General features: G+C 31.5%; 1 protein-coding gene across 1 annotated transcript; it reads right to left on the bottom strand.

Annotated features, from left to right (window-relative positions):
• Positions 1–3,624: 3,624 nt before the first annotated feature.
• On the bottom strand, positions 3,625–22,428 carry LOC111617702 (vacuolar protein sorting-associated protein 8 homolog). Its single transcript, XM_023358993.1, has 11 exons — positions 22,373–22,428; positions 22,102–22,288; positions 21,700–21,768; positions 21,418–21,527; positions 18,133–18,256; positions 17,148–17,202; positions 15,266–15,390; positions 10,672–10,758; positions 5,280–5,347; positions 4,946–4,996; positions 3,625–3,826 (listed from the first exon to the last, which is right to left on the bottom strand). The coding sequence occupies exons 2-11, from the start codon at positions 22,177–22,179 to the stop codon at positions 3,709–3,711; spliced, it is 885 nt and encodes a 294-aa protein (XP_023214761.1). The 5' UTR covers positions 22,180–22,288; positions 22,373–22,428; the 3' UTR covers positions 3,625–3,708.
• Between the last annotated feature and the right edge of the window lie 639 nt (positions 22,429–23,067).

Consider the following 23,067-nt stretch of genomic DNA (forward strand, 5'->3'; position numbering starts at 1 on the left):
ACATTTTCTTGACGTGGATATTCAATTAATAAATAATGGGATTTCGTTCAAAGTTTTTTACAAAAAGTGCTATGTACCAATGTTCATCCCAGCTAACTCGGAGGATCCTTACTCCTATAAGATAGCGGCATTTCGGGCATTGACTAAGAGAGCCTTCACCCACCATTCTGAATGGGAAGATATCATAGCTGAGCTGGAGCATATCCAGGAAATAGCCACATGGCATGGATACAGTAAGAACTTGGTATATAATATTGCACGGGCATATATGCGGAAGAACACGCGCAATACGCCGGATATCCCAGAACTTCCGCCTGACGGCAACCGTAAAAGAAAAATAGTAGAGTACAACCACCAGCTTGACACATTATACAGAGAAATATCTTCCCGCACTAATAACAAAATAACGTACAGTAGGCCAAGATCCATTTACAGCTTACTCCGAAACGGGAAGGATGGGATTGACTTGAAAGACGCACCGGGGGTGTATTCTATACCCCTTTGGGATGACAGATTTAATAATAAGTTAGTATATGTGGGGTCAACCAAACGTCTTAATGAGCATAAGTATGATATTGATAACAATAAACACTCCACCACCCTTTCAACAGTTGCCACGGAGCCTGGAATTACGGTGGATCTGCAGAATGCCAGTCTAGTTAGGCTATCACACCGTACTGACCAACTAAGAATCATGGAGACCTTAGAAATTTATAAAGCGGGATTAAACAATACATGTATTAACTCCAGAGACGCAGTCAACATCTCTAGTGCATGGAAGTTTTGCTACGAAGGAACACCCCACACATAATTAGGTGTAATGTGGTTTTATTGCAAGCGCGGGTTGCGTGTGCTTTGACGACATCGCTACAAGAGCGTGGTGTTCTATTTTTGATATTAACGTTGACGTTCGAAGATTTGAATCGCATTTATTTGGTTCCTGTTCGATTTTGCACTGTTTGAATTTTTGTAACGGTGGCCTGATGATGACCCTGGTAGGGTCGAAAACGTTTGCTTAAACGAGTATCACTGGAGATTTGGAAGGTTTTTATACAGGTAGAAGGAAGTATATTACCTCCAGTATTTGATAGAAAGTTCAGTTGTTATAATCTCTTCTTCACACTTTCCTATCATACTTACCCCATCTTCCCCTTCCCCCTCTCTTATCCTCTTCTCACTTCTCTTCTAAGGCTAAGCCTCTGGTACGGCCTTCTTAACTTTTACAGAGAGAGAGAGAGAGAGAGAGAGAGAGTGATATTCGGTCTTGCTGACGATGTTGATGCATAGCCGGGCTTACCCCATGATTTTCTATGCTTAGGGTTATTGTAGTGTATCCATTTTTCGCCGCATGTCACGATACGATGCAGAAAACCTTTCCTTCTCTGTCATTGAAGCAGCTGTTCACATGTGAAAAGACGCCGTTTAATGTCTCTCGGCTTCAACTTGTACAGCACCCAATGTCCTTGCTTTTGAATCATTCCTAATCGTTTTAAACGTTTCGAAACTGTTGTGTGATCAACTCCTAATAATTCTGCAAGTTCAGCTAGCATCTGACATGAGTCTTCATGAAGTAATGCTTCCAATTCCTCATCTTCAAACATTTTTGGTGCGCCAGATCATTCTTTATCTTCAACATCAAAATCATTATTTTTGAAGCATCTAAACCAATCTCTGCATGTTGTTTCCAACAGAGCATGGTTGCCGTAAGTCTCAACAAGAATTCTGTGCGCGTCAGCTGCAGATTTTTTTAATAAAATAGTGCAATAAAATTCCCCACAAATACTCTTTTTTTGGCATGAAACTTGACATGTTTAACACAATGAAAAAATAAGTTGTTTACACTTCAGTGAAATGACATATACTAAATTTCAAGGTTGCTTATTGTACTTCCTTACAGATGCATCACCATCTAAAAATAAACAAACGTGGTTCTGGTAATGCCATCTGTTAAAAAACAGCGAGAACTTATTCAAGGTCCCTATATATACATATTAGTGGAGGTTGAAAAAAAATAACCCTTGTATATATTTATATATATTTTTCCAACCCCTTATATATATATATATATAAGGGTATGAAAAAAAAAAATTGGAAGCATGTGAGACAGGGAGACATGGACAGGGCACACACCTAGATACTAGTTGATAGTATATTCCTCGCCACTTAGCATTGTGCCAAGCTATTTTAGACATTTGCTAACTAACCTAACCTATTTGCTACTCTGCAGTAAACACGTAAACATGATGCTGCCAACCCAGTCTCCCGCCAACTGTGAAGTACGAGCAGTAATTTGATTTCTACAGGCTAAAGGGCTGAATGAAGGTGAAATTCATTGAAGGATGTATAATGTGTATGGTGAGAACCTCATGAGCTACAGATGTGTGCATAAATGGTGCAGGAAGTTCAAACAAGGACATGACAATGTTCACGATGAGGACGGTCAAGAAGGAAGGAAATGTGTGATGACTGACAATTTGGTGGACAAAGTGAGTTAGTTCACAATTTCTGAGCTTAGTAAGAAGTTTCCTGAAATTTCAAGGTCCACACTGTGTTAAAGGCTGACTGACAGTGTTAAAGGTTGGCTGAATGGCCTGGTGGTAATGCTCTTCGACACAAGTATGCAAAAGCTGATGTCGTGACATCAGCTTTTGTATACTTGTGTCGAAGAGCATTACCTGATATCTGTCTGTCTGAATCAACAAGGCAATTATATGGAAAAATAGGTGAAGACTGTAAGTACCTTCTACAAATAAAGTGGTTTTGTTCTTCATTCTTGTTTTTCATTCTGGGACAGTGGAGGTTGAAAAAAAATAACCTTTGTAAATTTAAATACAAATAGTAACCAATAAGAAATTAACATATATAATTACAACAAAGACAATGCAAAAAAATAAAATAGAGTAAAAACAATAAAAATAAATACAATATGATGAGTAAGGTAATCACACCATTAGTAAAATAAAATTAGTCTATGAACACAATCCACTATTTTTTAGCTCTCTCCATAATGACAAAACCAAGGACTTCTGGCAAGTCGGGAGTTTATACTATCCCAGTGATTTGACGAAAAGCTTTTATACGTAGGGATTCTTTAATTCTGTACATCACCATAGGCACAGAATTAAAGAACATTGATATATGGCTAACAAAGATTTGGGCAATATCTTCCTGGCATCTTACATAAACATACAGCAGGTACAAGTTAAATGGGAGTAAGTCAAACTGATTAGACCATCTGGGAACCATTTTACCCTCGAATACTTAGAGGCTTTAAAAATTTACAAAGTCCATGGTAGATGGCACTGCATCAATTATGGGGATGCCAACACTGTCAACCACGTGTTACTCTACAAGTGAATTATAGGTTGCTTCAATGCCTTACATTAGCATGACCCAAATATTGATTCTCGCTTATATTTACTTAATTTATTTATCATATTGTATTTAATTAATTTTATTATTTTTACTTCATTTTTTGCATTCTTTTTGTTATTATATATGTTATTTTCTAATTGGCTACAGTTTGTATTTAAATTTATAGATATTCTGTTTATTTGCAAATGTTTGTACATTTGATTCAGTTAATTCTTTTGTTCTAACTGAAAAAGATCCATTAAATCTGGGTCAAAAACACTTTTTAAACATTTTCTGGATTCACAAGGTGTCTTTTTATTTATTGCTTACAATTTTATCAATTTTTTTAAAAGTTTATTGCATTTTTACCTTAGTGACTGTTCCCAACGCAACGAGACAGACTTCTTGACTGGGATGATTTCGAAAATCCGGGCTCAGTCTCAGGGGCTCAAATGCGCAAACTTCGCCTCGACTAATGACAATAGACAACAATTACGTGATGATTATATCAAAAAATTTTAAAAAATAATTATTATTATAAAATTTTATACCAAATGTATTAGTTAATTTAAATTAAATAGAATTTACAAAAAAGTTCCTTTAATTCTCAATCTAAAAAATTTGATCATTTATTATTTACATTCAAATGAAGTACAGGTATTAGTGCTTAATGCGGGATTTGATGAATTGCAACAATCCCTTTATGTGTGTGGAAGAAGTTTTAATTAACACGGTACAAAAACTACAGAAAGTGATTTTAAAAGACAACACTTACAGGCAACACTTGTAGGAATGATCCATGATGCACAAGACTATACAGCATGGAATTAAAAGCTTTCAACAAAAACAGACTACTTACATCAACATAAAATAGCAAATATAATACATCAAAAGCTTGTACACAAACACAAACTACTACACACCTAGAAACCATACTATAAATATACACTTCAGGAAGTCACAGAAAAAAACACAATATACACTATGAAGATGCCATAACCACAGACAAAATAATCTAACACAGTAACCAGACATCACATTTGATGTCAAACAAAGCAAAATAATATACATCATAGACACAGCTGTGCCAAACATAAACATACACACATTAAAAAAAATTAGTAAATACACAGGAACATGCCTCAAAATAAAGCCTTGTGGAGAATGGATGAGGTACAGTACTTATTGTACCAATGGACCTTTCTTGTACAGGTGTCATACCACATACACTACTCAAAAGTCTATTATGCTGTTGTGAAGCTCTAATGTTTCTACATTAGAGCTTCATAACAGCACATACATCACACTACAGAAGGCTTCTATACTAAGCACATATCACAGCCAGGAAATATACAGAAAGACCGATAAATACACAAATAGTACATAATATAGTTATGTACTATTTGGTCTGGCATAACATTAGGAACCAGTGAACGTGTTATATAGGGTACATGACACATCCACAAACACAATAATATTTTTTTTATTTGATTGTACTGAAAATTTAAAATAAAAGTAATTGTTTGAAAATAAATTTATTTCATTTCATTTTATACATACATTATATTTTATTTATAATTAAAATAATTACCTTCCAGAGAAGATGCATTTTGGATCACAAGTTCTTGCTCCCATTACTCTCCTTAAAACATTATATAAATATTAAAATATATAAAGTACAGTTACTACATGAATAATACATAGAATTATTATTTTACATATTAAATTATAAAAGCTGCTCTATGATAATTAATTAATATTTGCATTGAGATAAATTAATGTTTGACTAACTTCTTAATTTATTTATTTCATTGTAAAAAAGTTCTAATTAGAAACTGCAAATAATATTCAAAGATAAAACCTTTAATTTATCAATTTATCTATTTCCAGTATTTTATCACATAAATTAAAAAAACCATTCTTACTTGAAATTCAATTCGAAAACTGAACCGCCGCTATCACTACATAAAGCCAGGGTCGGGTCGTCCGTAAACTTGGAATAAGATAAACAAAATATAAATAAAAAATAGCTTTTAATGTTAAATTAATATAATATTCAAATATTAAATTAACTATCTACAACAATATTCCTTGTACATATGACTATAATAAAAGCAAGTATATTAACAGCATAAAAACTAACTACTTTAAATTAATTTATATTTTTCATTTGAATTTACATATAAAGCTAGACATCTATTGTAAATGAAAATTTGGTCATTTTTGCAAGGATACACAATAAAACTAGGCTTTTTTTTATAGAGCTTATTTTATTAAGATATTGTAACATAGATTTTCTTGTTGCAAAAATTCTTGTAATAAATTAATTTTAAAATGCACCACGTAACTGGCAACATCTCCACATGCCAAGCAGGACATTCAAGTCCAGCTTCAGACTAATTCTTTTCTTCCAGAAACTTCTAAATTAAATTACAGCGATACCTTGGTTTTCGTCAATAATTCGTCCAAAAACAATTGGCAAAATCCTATACTGATGAAAACTGAAGCAATTATTTCCATATGAATCAATGTAAATCCAATTAATTCATTCTAGACACTCCAAAATACATACCAAAAACACATTTTATAGAGAATAAATAGTGTTTAATACTAAAAACAATAAGAAATTAATATAAAATGGATATAAAAGACTTATTTAANACACACAGACATACATTCATTTTTATATATATAGATAAATAGTGTTTAATACTAAAAACAATAAGAAATTAATATAAAATGGATATAAAAGACTTCATTTTTATCTTTGCCTTTTCCCATGTTTATATGGGGTTGGCGTTTCCTTCTCTAATACATTTCTTCCATTTCTCCCTATCAAGGGCTTCTCTCTTAAGTCCCCTCTGGTTCAAGTCTTCTACCACCTTATCTTTCCAATGCATCTTTGATCTTCTTCCTTTCCTCTTACTACCAGTTTTCCAATCTTGTTTCCAACATAATTGTCACTTTTTCGCTCTATGTGGCCAAACACCTCAACCTATATTCTTGCATCTTTTTGATCAAGGGGCCCGCCCATCTTAACAGAACCTCTAATAAAATCACTCCTTATTCTATCCTTCCTTGACACTCCACACATCCATCTCAACATTCTCATCTCCGCCACCCCAGTCTTTCTTTCTTGGGCTCTTCTTATTGCCCATGTCTTTGCCCCATCTAACATTGTAGGTCTAACAACTGATTTATACCATTTTCCTTTCAGATTGCAGCTAACTTTCTTTTCGCATAACACCACTCAGTTTCCTCCAGTTCATCCAGCCACATTGACCATTCTATGCTGCACCTCCGAGTTCAATCTCCTCCTCTCTCAACAAACATCCCAAGATATTTAAAACTCAGAACCATACAAAGCAGCACATTTTGAATTTGAATATTACACTTGTCTATACCATTCAGAGTCATATAAGCTGAACATTTAACATGGCATTTCCCATGATGGAGCTGTAAGGAAATGTAAACAATGGAATTGGGCGTAGTCAAAATCTCAGTATCAATCAAGTGAGATGCTGCCGAAAATGATGCAACTGCTAACATTTTCTACAGAACACAAACACTGACTGCTGGGAATTTCGAAAGAAAAAAACAATAAAAATGGCAAACGACGTGGACTTCCACATTACGCTAAATCTATTTTTGAACTTATTTAATGAGAACAGCTTAATGAAAAATAAATATTTTGAAAAGAAAAATAGGGATTAAGATTTTTTTAACTTTTCATAGTAGTTTTAAATAATTAAAATCAATCCTAAGATTACACTTTAACAACTGAAAAAAGTATGTGATGTCTTACATAAATATACTAGTATATTAAAATATTCTATTAATGTACTAACCAAATATTAATTTATTCAGGGTTTATTCATCAACAAATATATTAAATTCAAAACTGTCAATGCAAAATAGGGCTCTTACAAGCCTCACGGTGGCTGCCATCTTGTTTGATGGCATATCGAGCACCAAAAAAGATGCTTGTAGTTTGCTAGAAGAATGTTGGCAGCAATCAAAAGTCATCCAAGATTTTAAACAGAGGTGCTGGCTGCATGCTGAGATTTTGAATATACCCATTGTTTGGCTAAACAAGGGGGTAATGCTCACATAAGGAGAAACGCCACCACACTGAGCAGAAAAACGTGTGCTTTTGCAAAATTAGCAATGAGGTCACATGGGCACACCGACAAAATCTGAGACAACCAACAAAAACCGATACAAATTTTTTGCGAAAAATATCAACAAAAATCAAAACCAACAATAACCAAAATCAACAAAAACCACAGTATTACTGTATTATATTTGCCAAGAGATAATGCCTAACACCTACCTCTAGGCCAAATTACATAGTTATTATTAGCATTATTATAGCCCAACATAATTCAACAATTTTTAGTTCAACAACAATCATTTGTTGTTGAACTAAAAATTAGGTTATTAGATGTTTATATTTGAATAAAACTTCTAACATTAATGTAAATTGTATTAGTCTATTAAAGACAACAAATAATAAGGTGATAAACTGTAAGTTAATCTGGCTCTGAGTCCTGCTTCAAATCAATGTTTTCTTCCATAATAGTCTAAATTTTTAATTATTAAATTTAATACAAAATGGTGGCATAACTGCCAATCTTTGATCTAAATTATGTAATATCTTAATAATTAATTAAGCCTGGCTTCAGATACATTGATTATTATAAAAAAAATTTAAATTTTTAGAAATTAATAAAGATTTAATAAAGATGCAAGAAGTTTCAAAGATAAGATCTTCATTTATCTATATATATAAAAATGGACATGTATGTCCCTATATTTCACTTTTCCGCAAAAACTACACATTGCACATGAAAATGGTGTTTGTATGTGGTAGTAGACCCAAGTCTCCATTCGTGCATAGGGGTGGTTGCGTCTCGATAGCTATAAGGGTGCGGGAGATATGAGGCTGAAAGTGGTTGAAAGTGGCTTTCTATTTCGAATGTTTTGTTCGAATTTGTTCGAATTAAATTCGAACATAAAATTCGAATATTGGTTCGATTATAGAACGATTGTAAACGTTCCAGAAACGTTGAAAATAGTTCGTTTGACTAAACGTAAAAATTCTCTAATTAGTCTGGAAACGGGGGACCTAATTCTTGCATTCTGTGAAAACGGGTAAGATTGGCTATAATGTAATTATCTTAATCTTCACTATCGTTACTTTTTGCCCAGCAAAGCGGGTCCTTGCAGCTAGATTCTAGATTATTTAGAAAAACAGTCTTTTATATATATAAAAAAAACCATATTACATACAAATAAAAACCCAGCGAAGCGGGTCCTTGCAGCTAGTTAAATATATATATATAAATGTGTGTGTAATATTTCAGAATAACAACTTTATATATATATATATACACACACAGACTCAAGTTGGGTCCTCAGACGGAAAACACATGCACAACAACTAAAGCATATAAAATAATAATAATTATTAATTTATGTTGGCAATTCCTGGTTTTTCATAAAAGCATTGTCATGAAAATAAGATGCTTTTTCCATCTTTAAAGTTAATACAATTACCAGTCAGGTCAGGCTTGTATATTTCCAAAACTTCTACGGCTCTGATGGGATTGGTTTGAAATGATTGCTTAGTTAATGGTGGAATTATAGAGATCAACTTGGATGTCTGTTTCAGTGGCATAAATGGACAGGGTAGTGATATGCCTTGTATTCAAACTGTCGTAACAATATTCCTGCAACTTTTTGTGTATACAGCTTTTAGTAAACCCAATGTATACCATATTTCTTTGGAATCTGTTGTCCTTCACAAGAACACTGTACACCCCTGGGGCCCTATGTTTATGGGCTTGTCCTTTCCATTGTGGTAAATACATCATGGGAACTCTCTTGTATGCCAAATTGATACCTGTATTGTCAGCAATTTCTTTTATATGGTATGTAAATACTGGTCATACTCTATCACTGTGCACCTGGAATTAGGGCCCGCTTGACTTCTGTTGAAAACTCCTTGGTTGTTGGAGTTGTTGCATAAGGAATTGGTTAGAGTAGGCACGAGCTAAATTACATATTAGGTCTTGACAATTTGTATGATGTGTAAAAGCACATCTTGTCACAGCATGGAAGCAGCCACCTTATATGAAATGGGTCAACCAAGTTTGCAGGAATAATGATAAATAGCCAGTTTGTAATAGACGCCAGTTTCTATGTGGTCCTTGTTGAAATGAATGTCACTATCTAAGAAGTGAGCACTGGTATTGCTTATCTGATCTTATAAAGCTTAGATATATATATATATATGGATGTGTGTGTCTCTATATTTCACTTTTCAGCCAAAACTACACATCGCACATGAATGGTGTTTGTATGTCGTAGTAGCCCCAAGTCTCCATTCGTGCACTATGGTGGTTGTGTCTCAATAGCTATAAAGATGCGGGAGATATGGGGGCTTAAAGTGGTTGACTTCAAAGATTTTCTATTTTGATTTTAAGAACGTTCGAACCGTTTTAAATTCAAATTTGTATTCAAATTCGAATTGGTTCGATTATAGAACGATTATAAACATTCCAGAAAATTGATCAAATTGAAAATAGTTCGTTTGACTGGACGTAAAAATTCTCTAATTAGTCTGGAAATGGGGGACCTAATTCTTGCATATGGGGTTGAAAGTGGTTGACTTCAAAGATGTATAACAAAGAAAGTGTCAACAGTGGAAGTGTTAACAATGGAAGTGTTGAGTAACAAAGGAAGTGTTAATATAAAGTGGCATGCAAGATTTACAGGCGGTTTTTTGTGTTTTTGTGGGAAATCGAACATATTTTTAGACTCATGTAAAAATTCTCTAATTAGTCTGGAAACGGGGGACCTAATTCTTGCATTCTGTGAAAACGGGTAAGATTNTATGCCGAATTGTGGTTTGTATCATGTGATCCGTTGCGATTTTTCTGTTATGTGAAAGATAATTCGTTTCTAAATACCGTAAACCGCATTGTAAGAAAATTTCCACATTTTTCCAACCGTGTTGGAGGGAAAATGCATTGTAAAGGTACCACGTTGTAGGAGGCCTACCTGTAATTAAATTTATTGTGAATGAGTTAAATACTGCTTAGTTTTACAACAAGCTAATTCAATTAATATAAAATTACAGTGTGAGAAAGAAAGTCACTTAATACCCCTGCTATAAAATATAGAATGTACCCAAAGAATGTACATTGAGCACGTCAGTTTTCATTTGCCTAACTATCTAAACTTTTATCATATAGCATTTCTACTTGAACTATATACTTTATTTCTGAATATTAACTATTTATTTAAACTTACTTTAATATGTAGTACGGCAGTTTGAGGGGGATGAGCATCTAAAATTGTTCGAAGTAACTTTCCATTAGTTAAATCCCACATTGTAATCTAGAGGGAAAAAAATGTAATTAAATAATTGCATTGAGACTTATAAAATTTGATTATTATTTAATCTAAAATAGCAATTATAGTACATTTCAAAAAATAATCAAAAAAATAAATTATTTATATAAAACTATTTTATTCTATTTATCTGAACAAATTACAAAAAGTATTTTGATCAAATAAACACAAAAAAAAATTTGTTTCTCAACACATTTTTTGTTTATATATTAACAGGTATCATACCAAAATAGCATTTGACAATTAGAATAAAGGAAAAAAAATAACAGCTATTATTTACAAAGAAAAGAGTTGTTTGTTTACTTGATATAAAGAACAGACTATTCAACCAACCATTAAACATCTGTTAAATTTCTTTTATTCTCATTTTTGTTTAAAGTATACAAAACTCAATAGAAATTCCACTAAAATACTCTTAAACTTTTACCAGCAAAATTATTTAAGTTAATTCAAATTTTGTATTCTATTCCATTTGGTTGTATTCCAAGGTTGCTGATTGGATGGCCAAAAATATTTCATAATTAACTAAATTTGACAGTAAAGATTAATGAATATTTTAGTAGAATATCAAAAACCAGTTTATAAAACATTATCTTTCTGAAAAGAGAGAGTGATCTCTTGAGATCCGCAGAAATTTATTCATAAAAATTTCCTTTGGAAATTTACACTGGGTCAAAAATAGGTAAAATAAATGATATCAAAACTTTCAACTGTTTCAACATTTTATTTGTGTCAGAATTTTGATCAGATCTGTTTTAAACAGCTCAACAATCGAAAGCATGTTGTTGACAATAATTGCATCAACAAAAATGTTACTACTGAATACTGGATTCGACATTTTTGCTGACATTACTATTTCAATACGAGATGGTCCAAGTGATTAGTAGGTCATTAGAAATAATGACTAAAATAGCCACACAACCTGATAAATACAGATTAATTTATTAAATTGACTAGCCATTATGCACAAAGCTATATTCCCTGTACATAATTTGATTTCAAAGAAAAAATTCCACTTATTTTATGAATTACTTCAAAGTATTTTAACAACACATTTATATGAGTAATATTAATATAAGTATATTAATTACATAAAATTCTTTATTATTTAGTTTCTGTTGATTAGTAATGTGCAATTATTTATTGTGACATCATCACAATGCTGGCTGCAATTTGTAATCGTATTTTTAATTTAATTAATTTAAAATATATACTCTCTACTTCAAATTAGTAGTGTCTTGCCCCTGTACATCATACTTTTCCTATTGCATTGGAGTAGTGCTGGTCATCTAACTCCTTTCAGGGAAAAATTTTTGAATTGAAATAACTTCTGCTACAAACCGAAAGTTCGTACATAGCCACTTGGGGTCTCCTGCCCCTTAGCTTTCCATATCTGGTCCCAACTTTCATCTATCTAACTCCGTTCTCAAGATTAAGGAAGGACAGACAGACAGGAAGACAAGAGAGAATTTATAGGTGTACAATTTTTTTCAAATTGCAGCGCAATTACAATCATTATTAAAATTAAATTATTTTGGCAATTACTTTGCTCATAGCTTTCAACAAAGTAATTTGTGAAAATTTCACTTACAAACTGAAATGTTTTTTAAATTATTATTAACTGTATTAATTAAACTGTTAACAAAGAACATTAACAAATTATATTATTCAACAATAAAAATCAACTTAAAGGAAGCTTCTGGAATGTTATTTTTGCTATATATAATATACAAAAAACTTAACTACAGTATAGCATCAATTATCCAAATACTGATCGATCGAAACCTCAGTTAACCAAAAGCATTCTGGTCAGCAAATTCAAATTTCCACTAGTGCTGTGGCACTGGAATATTTGGCTGTGTCTTGGGCTACTCCATTATTATTTTTGTTGGTGCGCGTGTTTTAGCTGGCAGCACTGGCACGATCATGAGAGGGTACTTAAGGACTTGCCAGTATTTGAACAAGGCTTTTTTCCCCATTGTGTGTGGTGTTTTCCTGAGGACTGTGTGTCGTGCTGAATCAGAACATTTTTGATACTAGGTTAACTTCCGAAATATAAATTTTTTTATTTTTCAATTTATTTATTTTGTTTGTGTAAAATAAAAAAATAATTTTTAATGATACAATAGACATGATTATTATTTTTAAAAAATTTTTGTTAGTCTTAACATCAATGAAAATTCAACGGGAAGCAACATGCAATGGAAAAAATTTCAACGTGAAATAGGTTAATATATTTTTTCGTACACAATCAGTTATCTGAAAAACCCCAGTCCCAAATTGTTTCAGATAATCGATGCTCTACTATACTTTGTTGGATGATCACTCCTCAAGATATCATTATTATTATTTTTCCCAAAACATGATGGCAGTATTCATATTAAGCCATCAATGTGATAAATTATGATAAAGAATGTGAAATTTACTAGTTGCCAAATTTTGTTGTATATTATTTATAATGTCCATATTAATGAATTGATCCATAATAGATACAATGAAATAACATCAATTTTGATGATGATGTAATAATATGATTTGTGCTGTTGTATAAGAAATTCCAACATTTTTACTGCTAGAATAAAACTGACAAATGGAGAATATTAATGTTTTCCTTTAAGAAAAACTGAGTAATAAGTTGGTTGGATGCATGCATTTGTTTGTCAATGGACACAATGGCCAATCAAGTTCATGTGAGTAAAAAAAAAAAAAAAATACAGGCATGCAACCTTTTAGCATGTAAATATAATACAGGGTGCAAAAGTCACTTAACACCCCTGCTAGAAAATATAGAATGTACCCAAAGAATGTACATTGAGCACATCATGTAATGTACATAACTCTAACCATTTGAGGTAATTTAAAATCTTTCAGCAATCAATTCCTTGTGAAATTATGACCCCCTTCCCATTTACAGTTTCAAAGTTGCATTGAAAATGGTGGCCATGCGTGTAACACACAACAATCTGTTTCCCCCTTGATCTAATGTGTTCCTGACACGAGCAAATTAACATTGAGTACATTCTATGTTCTGTAGCAGTGTGTTAAGTGACTTTATCCTATCCAGTATAAAAATATACATGTTCTCAAATAATTATTTTTTCATATAAGTTTTAATGGCTTTATTCCCCTATTAATTAATATAAATTTAATTTACATATACCAAGAGAACCACATACTATGATTCTTGTTGATACTTATCTAATCATCAGTTAAATGTTGTGCATATCTCTTTTTATATCAAGCTATTACATACATTTAAGACATGATATGTTTCTTTTATGCCCTGTTTTTTGTTTTTAAATTTTTCTGTAAACGATATATGTATCGTAGAATTTAACCGTATCATTATGGAATTTTAGCTGCGTTTTGTTTTATTACGATTTATTTTGCTTTTAAGGAACAAGTCAATTTTAGTCTTGACTAAACAAGGCCAGAAATGTAAATGTTATAAAAACACTGAAAAAATAATCAAACTCAAACTATTATACCCTGTGCTGTATCAAAACTACATAGCAGACTCGAAAGATATGAACTTAGTGAGAAGATGAGCTAGGATATCCATCCTGAATCTATTGGAAACATTACCCATTTTCAAAGAAAAACCAGCAAACATGCATTCATATAAATTACATTATATTCTGTATATCTCCAATTTTTTGAAAGAAGTGATTTATTAGTGAATTCTCTATTTACTAGATATTTTGTGAAAACCATAATTTTTTTCCTCTTAATTAACATTTTAAGAATGTTGTAAACCTTACATCTGAGATTAATATATTTTAAATGTATTCCTGTTGATTGCAGACAAAGTTTTATCTAATTAGTTTCCATATTGCTTGGTTGTTTGAATGTTCATGAAATTAAATGAAAGTGCAAGTGCATTTACTAATAATTGCCATTTTTGTTTTTCATTATCAATTAGTTTTACTTTCAATTTATATCACAATATTTAAACTTATGTATTTGTTACAACACCTATACAGTATATGCTTCCTAAAAAAAGTGCTTCATGTTTATTTCATACAAATTGGATAAGTGTTTCTTTTCTAAAACTGTAGAATCAGTAGTGAGTAAGGATGAAATCAGAACTTTGAAAACTGATTTCACCCTTATAAATATTTTGTCACTAATAAAATAATGCTTTTCTCATAAGGAACAACCAGCAGTTTGTAATCACCAATTTCAATAAAATTTTACTATATTACTTGTACTTATACTCTACCAAAGACAAAGGAGCCACAAAATTTCATTAAAATTGGCAATTACAAACGGCCAGATGCCCCTTGTCAAATAGCCAATAATCCAACATTAGATCAACTGTTGATATTCATTAAGAAACTGTGCTCTATACGTACTCCTTAAATCCATCTATTATAATCAATTTAGTTATTCACATAAACATATTGGATATTATATTAAAGATGAAATATAGAGAGCTACATTTCTTTTACTCGTCATTAACAATAATCATTTTATTAAATATATAATTTACCTGTCCTTCACTGTATCCACAAAGTAAGCGAGTGCAATTGCTGTTAAAACCGAGAGCAGAAACCGAGCCAAATTCTTCTCCATAATTCGTATTTCCTAAGCACCATTTTAAAACTTGTTGGGAATCTACAAAACAAATTGCATATTTTTAATTTATGTAGAAGTGAAATAAATTAATGGAATCTTTGTTCAAAATCACAATTTTTCTTGAGTTCCAATATGTATTACAGATAACATTTAATCTATGATAAGTCTTGGTAAATAATAATTATTGTATTATTTTGAATATCATCATCATAAAAATCACATCAAAATAAATTACTTATAAATTTAAAAAAATCTTTGGTTTTTACACAAATTCTGCTAAAAAATAAATTCATGTTTTATTCAAAACTAATATCTCATCAACTAGAATTTGTTTAATTGATTGTTCCATTACTGGTTTCTGTGAACTTTTAAAAACCTAAGGTTTTTGGCTTTTTTTCAGTAACTTATCACACAAGAAACTCTTATTGATATAGGATTTATTAACAGAAATGCATTTTGGGTCTTATGACCCCTCTTCAGTCCTTATTTTTACACAGATCTTCACAAAAAAAATAATACTTATAAATTACATCATAAATATGTGTTTTTACAGATATTTTCAAAAAATCTTTACTTACTTATTTAGTTGATTATTAAACACAAATTAAAATTTAAAAATTGGGCAATTGACTGAATATATTATAAAATTTGTTTAAAAAAGGTTGCTGTATAAGATTAAAATAAAGTAGATAAGTAAAAAATATTATTTTTTCATTTTTATTTTATTTCTCAAAAAGACACTGTGGCCAGGTTGGCCTTTTACAAGCATCTTAAATTAAAATCAACAAAACAAACAAAAAAGAATAAGTAAAACAAAAACAGGACGTGAGCTGAGAAAGAAAATTACTTTCTACTTTAGGTCCAAAAATTAATTGAAAACAAATATCACTGTGGCTTAAAGTTATTTCCTTTTTTTTACATTCTTTTTGAAGAATTTGACTAAATGTAATTTTAAAACTTACTGCAACAATCTTAAAATATTTGTTAAAATTCTTTCTTCTAATATAAACAAATATAAATCATCTTAATAGCATGTTTGTATTATTACAAATAATTCCAAGTTTAAATTTTATATACAAATTAGCCGTAAGTTAGACAATATTTTTTAAATGGTCATTTCTACGCAAGTTTTTGGGTAGCCGTTTCTGCACACTATTTTGTACACTAACTTTATTTGTACTACTTTCCTCCACAAAGACAACAATCAAAGTTCTCAAAAACCTTGGAAATTGTAACTGGTTGCTAAAGTCTAGATCATTTGAGACCTCATAATTTGACAAAATGAAATCTGCACACTTTCTTATAAGTAGGAATTCATAATTAGGTAAAGATATTTATCAAGAGGCATGTTTTATTTTTATGGCTGTTATTGTATAACCAGACATTAATTATTTTGTTTATTTAGTTGTAAAAGAATATTGATTCTATCATTATGCATTTATTCTTGAAAAATTTTATGATTACATGAATATTTTCTATATTATTGAAATAAAAGTTAAAAAATTACTAATTGCCATATAAAACAAAATATTAAGTATTAATATTTTGTTTTATATGGCAATTAATAATAATTAAATAATAAGTATTTAATTTTGTAATAAGTTTAATATTTTTAAATATAAGTAAGAATTCGTCATAAAATTGTATTTTTCTACTTTATAAAAAAAAGTAAAATTTATTTTAATGTAATTTGATTACGTAAGATGCAGTTACGCATATCAATAGTGTTTGTTAAAATGCCAAATTAATTATTGTCAAAGATGATTGATAATTTTAATTACACAATTTATACTCACCAAACACTAATACTAATCCATGGAATGTTCCAATGGCAATGACAGAAGATACAGCCTGGAATATGTATTTTATAAATTTACATATATATATAATTTAAATTTCAAATTAAATAAATCTATTTAAAATCAAAATATTTTAGCAAAAGGTTATTTGTACACTAAATACTGTAAAAGTTTCTAAAACTTGATACTTTTTTGTAAATAAATAAAATTAATTATCTGTTAATTTTGGGAAGCCATCTTTTATTAATTAAAAAACATTTTTGACTAAGATTTGACTGACTAAATACTAATACAATAATTATAAAAGTAATAAACTATAACAAAAGTAACAATAAAAAATAATGTTAAAATAAAATATGAGTAACAACATAAAAATATAAATAGAAGCAGACAAAGTATCCTTAATTTTTAGACCCAACAAAGTCTGAAGAAAGGGTTGATGTTTAGTTAATTTTATACATATGTTGACCTTTACATTTAAATGTCTTTAAATAAAAACAAAAATTCTGTCGAGTTCTTAAAATTGCTTGCACGTCCTAATTTCCTCCTAAATGCTTGACCAAAAATTTACAGACGAGCTTATTCTAATCTGCAGATTCAAACATTCGAGCCCGACGACGAGACCAAAGGCTCCCATAAAACATTTAATCAATAAAAACTTTGACCCCTTTAATCAGTTTAGTGTTTATTTTTCTTAATGTTTTCTGAGTCAACATACTCTGAAACTAGATGAAAATGTAGTTTTTGATAAAACAGAATTATGAATATTTCACAATATTCAATGCCAAACATCTAAACACTTAAAAAATTATCAATGTATAAAGTAAAAGTATGTTTCAATCAAAAACATATATCTAAATTACTATTTAAACAATGAATTTCAAAATAAAAACACTATTCATAAAATAGCAGTATATTATAAACAGTTTGAAAAACAAAGTATAATAATATGATAAAATTTACATATTTAATTTTTAATTACCATCGCCGTGGGTTTTCCGGCATTGACGCGTTTTTCGGCCGACTGCAGCTGCGACGAAATTCCACGAAGAATGACGTGTCTCAAAATACAACCGTGCTCTCCGTGCGAGAACGTCTTTGCACTTCTGCATAACAAAGAAACAAATGTATGCATTATTAAAAATGGTAATTCTAAAATAACTCTAGAATGTTAACAACAAAGTAAATAATATTAAAAAATAAATTTGCTTTAAGGAAACAAAAACAATCACATATTAACTATAAAAATTAAACAAAAACAAGCAACTCCAACAAGTAAATTTTAACGAACCCACAAACATTTTTTGATTCCATTTAATGAATCTTCAGTTCTTAAATACAAAAATTTTTTGTTTTAAGGTTAACATCCACTTCTGTGTTTGTTTTATCCATTTTCTCATGATTTTGTATTTGAATACAGTGTTCTTTTTCTCAAACGTTTTAAACTTTAAAGTTTGCACGTGCCATTTCATTTTTGTGTTCGACGACCGAGGAAGATCCGTTAAACTGGATCGAAAGTGTTTTTGGGTTTATTAAATTTTACTTGCTGGAGTTATACAAGGTGTTGCTCTTGTTTCTAAGTTCTTTCTCCAATTTTTAGTGCTGTTTATTATAAAATTAAGTTTGTCACATAAGAATTTACTCACTAAACAGAAAATCATGTTCTACATTGCAATGAGAAGAGTTAATAAAATAGCTTAAGTATGAGTAGCTGTTGAGAAAGTTTAAATATTTTGAGAATAAATAAAAAAATAATAGTCACTACCACTATACTGGTATACTTCCATAATAAATGCAACCAGACACCTATAACCAGCAAAAAAAAAAAAAAAAAAAAAAAAAAGGTTTAAATTGTGGACTGAATTCATATTTTTAGTATTCTACAGGAATATTTAATACTTCCCTAGAATCAAGGTAATTTGGGTCCTATTTTATTATTTTTTTCAATCTTCTTTCTTTGAATATTTTGCACAGACTGTTATGATTTGGAAACATTCCTTCCGCCACAGAATAAACATTTTCTATTTTAATTTGAGTTCTGATTTGTGAAGGATTGTTCATTATAGTATCCGCTAATTTTTTGGTTGCTTTACTAAATTTTCGCGTTATTACTCTGTCCGCATTTCCGTAACTGCTACACGAGTGTTCCTTTTTTTCACAAATTAACGACCCTTTACTGACACTTGTCCAGATTCTAGCTTTGCATCCTTTGTTTTTATTTTCACATCGCCAAAATTGAATCGAACCTTCCTTATTAATCTTGTCTTTAATATAAAGATATCCATTCCAAGCATATTTTTCCTTGTCTCTTTGACTCAATATTCTTGAATTGGCCATTTCTGAAGAATAGAAACAAGTATAAAAATAAAAATAAATTTAAAAAAAAAAGCTTTCACTATTGATATAATTAAGAATTTTTCCAGTAGGCTTATTTTTCACTTGTTGGGACACAACAAATAAAAATTATACTTAGCAATNATACGATTTATTTTACAAAGTTACAAAAATTCTCTAGTGATTTCAGCTTATATAAATTGAAAAATACAAATTCAAAATAATAAATAATACAGAATTTAAAAAAAATTCAGTAGTAATTAATGCACTTTTTTTACTTTCGAAAATGTAAAATAAGTGTAAAAATATTAGCAATTATTTCTATTCTTTCGACCTTTCTTATTTATATAAATTCGAGAAAAGAAAATTTAAATAAAGACCGAAAGTTTTCGAATAGAAAATTTACAAGAGAATAACGAAAAAAAAAAAAAAAAAAACAGATATTTTAACGAAATCTAACCCAATGATGTCTAAAGTCCGTCCAAAAAGTTTAGGTAATTTTACAAAATATTATTTATTGAAAATAATTAATACATTTTAGATTTAATATTTTAACTCTGTGAGCATAAAAATGGTACCCTCTTGGGTGAAAAACAGACTATTCTTGATAAATGGAGTAGAACACTTTGACAAGCAGCTGAATGCACATACACCCAACCAAATAAGTACCTTTACTGTAGATCACGAGGGACCAATAGAACTTATGCCCACTCTACTAAAAGTGAAAATGACTTTAAAAACAACTTAAACAAAAAGTCCAAAATCCAGATCTTATACAAGCAGCACTGCTGAAGAAAATGCTGGACAATAGATATTAGTAGTCTACTATTAATAAGATTATTGCCGATACAAAACAACAGACTGTTTTATTCAGAGAACTTTACACATACAAACTAACCAGAACCAAGTGCTCGGTTCTGACCAATTTGTATGTTTAGAATTCTCTGAATAAAGCAGTCTGTTTGTTTCATATTAAGAGGTCAAAGTAGAATAGTCGATTATTGCCAATATCTGGAACTCCAAACAAATACATATAGACCGGAATACAAGAATTACGCATTCAATTCATAAAAAAGAAAAAACTCATACCGGGTCAACCAGCTCACTGGATATAACAATATTGTTTTTGGAAAGAAAATCAACAATAAATCAAATATTTAGTATACAACATACTCGAGAAAAATATTAAATTCTCAACCGACACACATCCACTCATTAATTTTGGGACAGCATACAACATCACCAATAGGAATAATCTCTATAAAGCAATGCACTAGCTCAAAATTAAGGCAGAAAGTGAAAATAAATGCACAAACTTTATATTGACCTTGAGAATAAACTAGCTTTCTGTTGCAAACATTTCCTATTTACTTCTAAGACCTCCTTCGAGTATATCCCTTCAACTTTCAAAAGAATATAACAAAAAGCTAGTTTATTTGCAAAGCCAATTTAAGGCCGGCGAGTCTATTTTATCTCAAAATTCATAACAAATTCATTAGACTTGCATATAGTTACTTTGGATAACGGATCTCGTAAAATTCAAGTTCCAAATAACCTAGATATAAAAATCGGAGTACAACAGGGTAACGAGGTATCCCGATCCCATTCGATATCGTTCCGGAAAAAGTCGTACTAAAACTGGCTTTCGAGATCCCGTACAATTATTCGCTCACGCCGATAACACGGCATAAATAACCTTCCCGGCCCTCGAGACGGCCGCTAGCAAAACGAATCTTAAGATAAATCAAGAATATCAAGAACAAACAAAATATATTCCGTGACCAAAAAAAAAGCACAACGTACGCTCGCATTTCGAGCTCGGCTCGACAGTTTTCGAACGCCGGAAATCTAGCCGAGCAAAATCCGACAAACTTTACACTAAATTGCATCTTTTTCACATTAATTTTCGAACGGGCACGGACGGGTCACCCACCTCTCCGGTCTCCTCTGTCTGGATTCCGAACTCACGGATATCGCATCTTCGTCTTCGAAGTAATCTTCCTTGGAAGGAAACTCGTCGTCGCCGAGCGAATCCACGTCCGGCTGGAAAACGGTAATTATTTTTATTGGCACCGTAAAAAGTACTCTACGTCGTCGACGTCACTTTGCGGGAAGTTAACGACGGAACGGCCAAATATAATAACCGGCACTGGCGTACGAAACCCGAAAACTTAAAAGGGCGACGGTTTCTCGGGCACCGACGTCCGACACTCACCTCGTTCAAAATACTCTCCAAAGAGGGAGGCATCTCCACCGGGGGAATGTTATATTCTTTGTCGTCCAACTGAAAAAGGAAGGAAACGTCAGTAGGGCAAGATTCGGTCAGGACATTTTTATATACAATACAAACAAAACTTAAAGCTACGATTTAAGAAAGGGAGACCGTCCACTGGCCTCGGCCGTCGGTCTCCCATTCTCCCAGCCCATAAAGTTTTACTACTACTTTTTAAGGGGACGTCGTCTACTCTTATTAACGAATAAGAGGAAAGACAATTTAAATGCCACCATCCAAAGCATATTTTAATGCTCCGCACCGAGTCGCGGATTTATTAAACATTGGCGCGATTAACGTAATTAATAATTTCTTCGGAAGTAAACCCTGGTTCGTAGCGCTTACTTCTTCGATTTCGAAGTTGAGATCGAACTGTCTACTAGAGAAAGAGTAGACGGAGGCCGTTTCCGCGTCCTCCTCCATTTCGTCCGTGGCGGCTCTCCTCCTTCCGGCTACAACGCCCCCTGGCTCGTCGCTCCTTCGGCCACCAGGAAAATTCAAAAACTATTTCAAACAAATTCGGAACCCAGAACTGTAGAGAAGGAGAATATTATTTTTAATAAAAAACGGATTATTAGTAATAAGTATAACTATAAATTTTGGAAAATTTACAAACCAATACTGCTAAAGATGACGTCCAAATAAAGATCGTCCCCCGACGGTGTTGGAAGGAACGACGTTAGAGGGCACTTTTATGGTTCCCCGATGAAAATTTCGTTTGTAAATTTTTTCAAAGGCGAATATTGTGTTAGTAAATTGAAATAAACGTCGGTAATTTATTCCTCATTTTACATCGGAACTCTATGCCAGAAAATATAAGTTTTATAAATGATAAATAAATAACCGTAAGAATTTCTTGGTCGGAAGTTTCGTCGGCCACGATTTTATGAAGAAACTTTTTATCCATCGGTTCGTTGTTGTACGGGAAGACTGTTTTTTCTTAACTTTTTTCGGACTCCGGACACTAAAAGGGTGTTTTAGCCAGCCCATTACGAGTTCGGCCGAATTGCGATCCCGGATTCCCACAATCGTAGGCTACTACCTCGCCCGCTCGACGGGAAAGCTCTTAGATAATATTACTTTTTCAGACGATGCGCTAGTACCGGTATCTTCCGGTGGCGGTGTAAAAAATTATCTCGTTTCTACGCCGGCGCGAAGCGGTTTATCCGGTCAATTTACTTCGGACGTTCTTCTTCGACGTCTTTCTTTGCGGAACACCAGTAGCGTAGCGTAGTGAGGGCGGCAAAATTTCACAATAAATAATAATACGTTGTAAGAATTTGAACCATTTTATTTCATATTTTCGTCCAC

This window comes from Centruroides sculpturatus, unplaced genomic scaffold, assembly GCF_000671375.1.
Source record: "Centruroides sculpturatus isolate CEXI.00-Female unplaced genomic scaffold, Cexi_2.0 scaffold1296, whole genome shotgun sequence".
NCBI lineage: Eukaryota > Metazoa > Arthropoda > Arachnida > Scorpiones > Buthidae > Centruroides > Centruroides sculpturatus.

Coding starts and splice junctions, on each gene's coding strand:
- LOC111617702 (XM_023358993.1), bottom strand. CDS start 22,179: ATGGAGGAGGACGCGGAAACGGCCTCCGTCTACTCTTTCTCTAGTAGA. Junction 17,203..18,132: donor CCGGAAAACCCACGGCGATG/GTAATTAAAAAT, acceptor TACATATTCCAG/GCTGTATCTTCTGTCATTGC. Junction 3,827..4,945: donor AAATGCATCTTCTCTGGAAG/GTAATTATTTTA, acceptor TATTGTCATTAG/TCGAGGCGAAGTTTGCGCAT.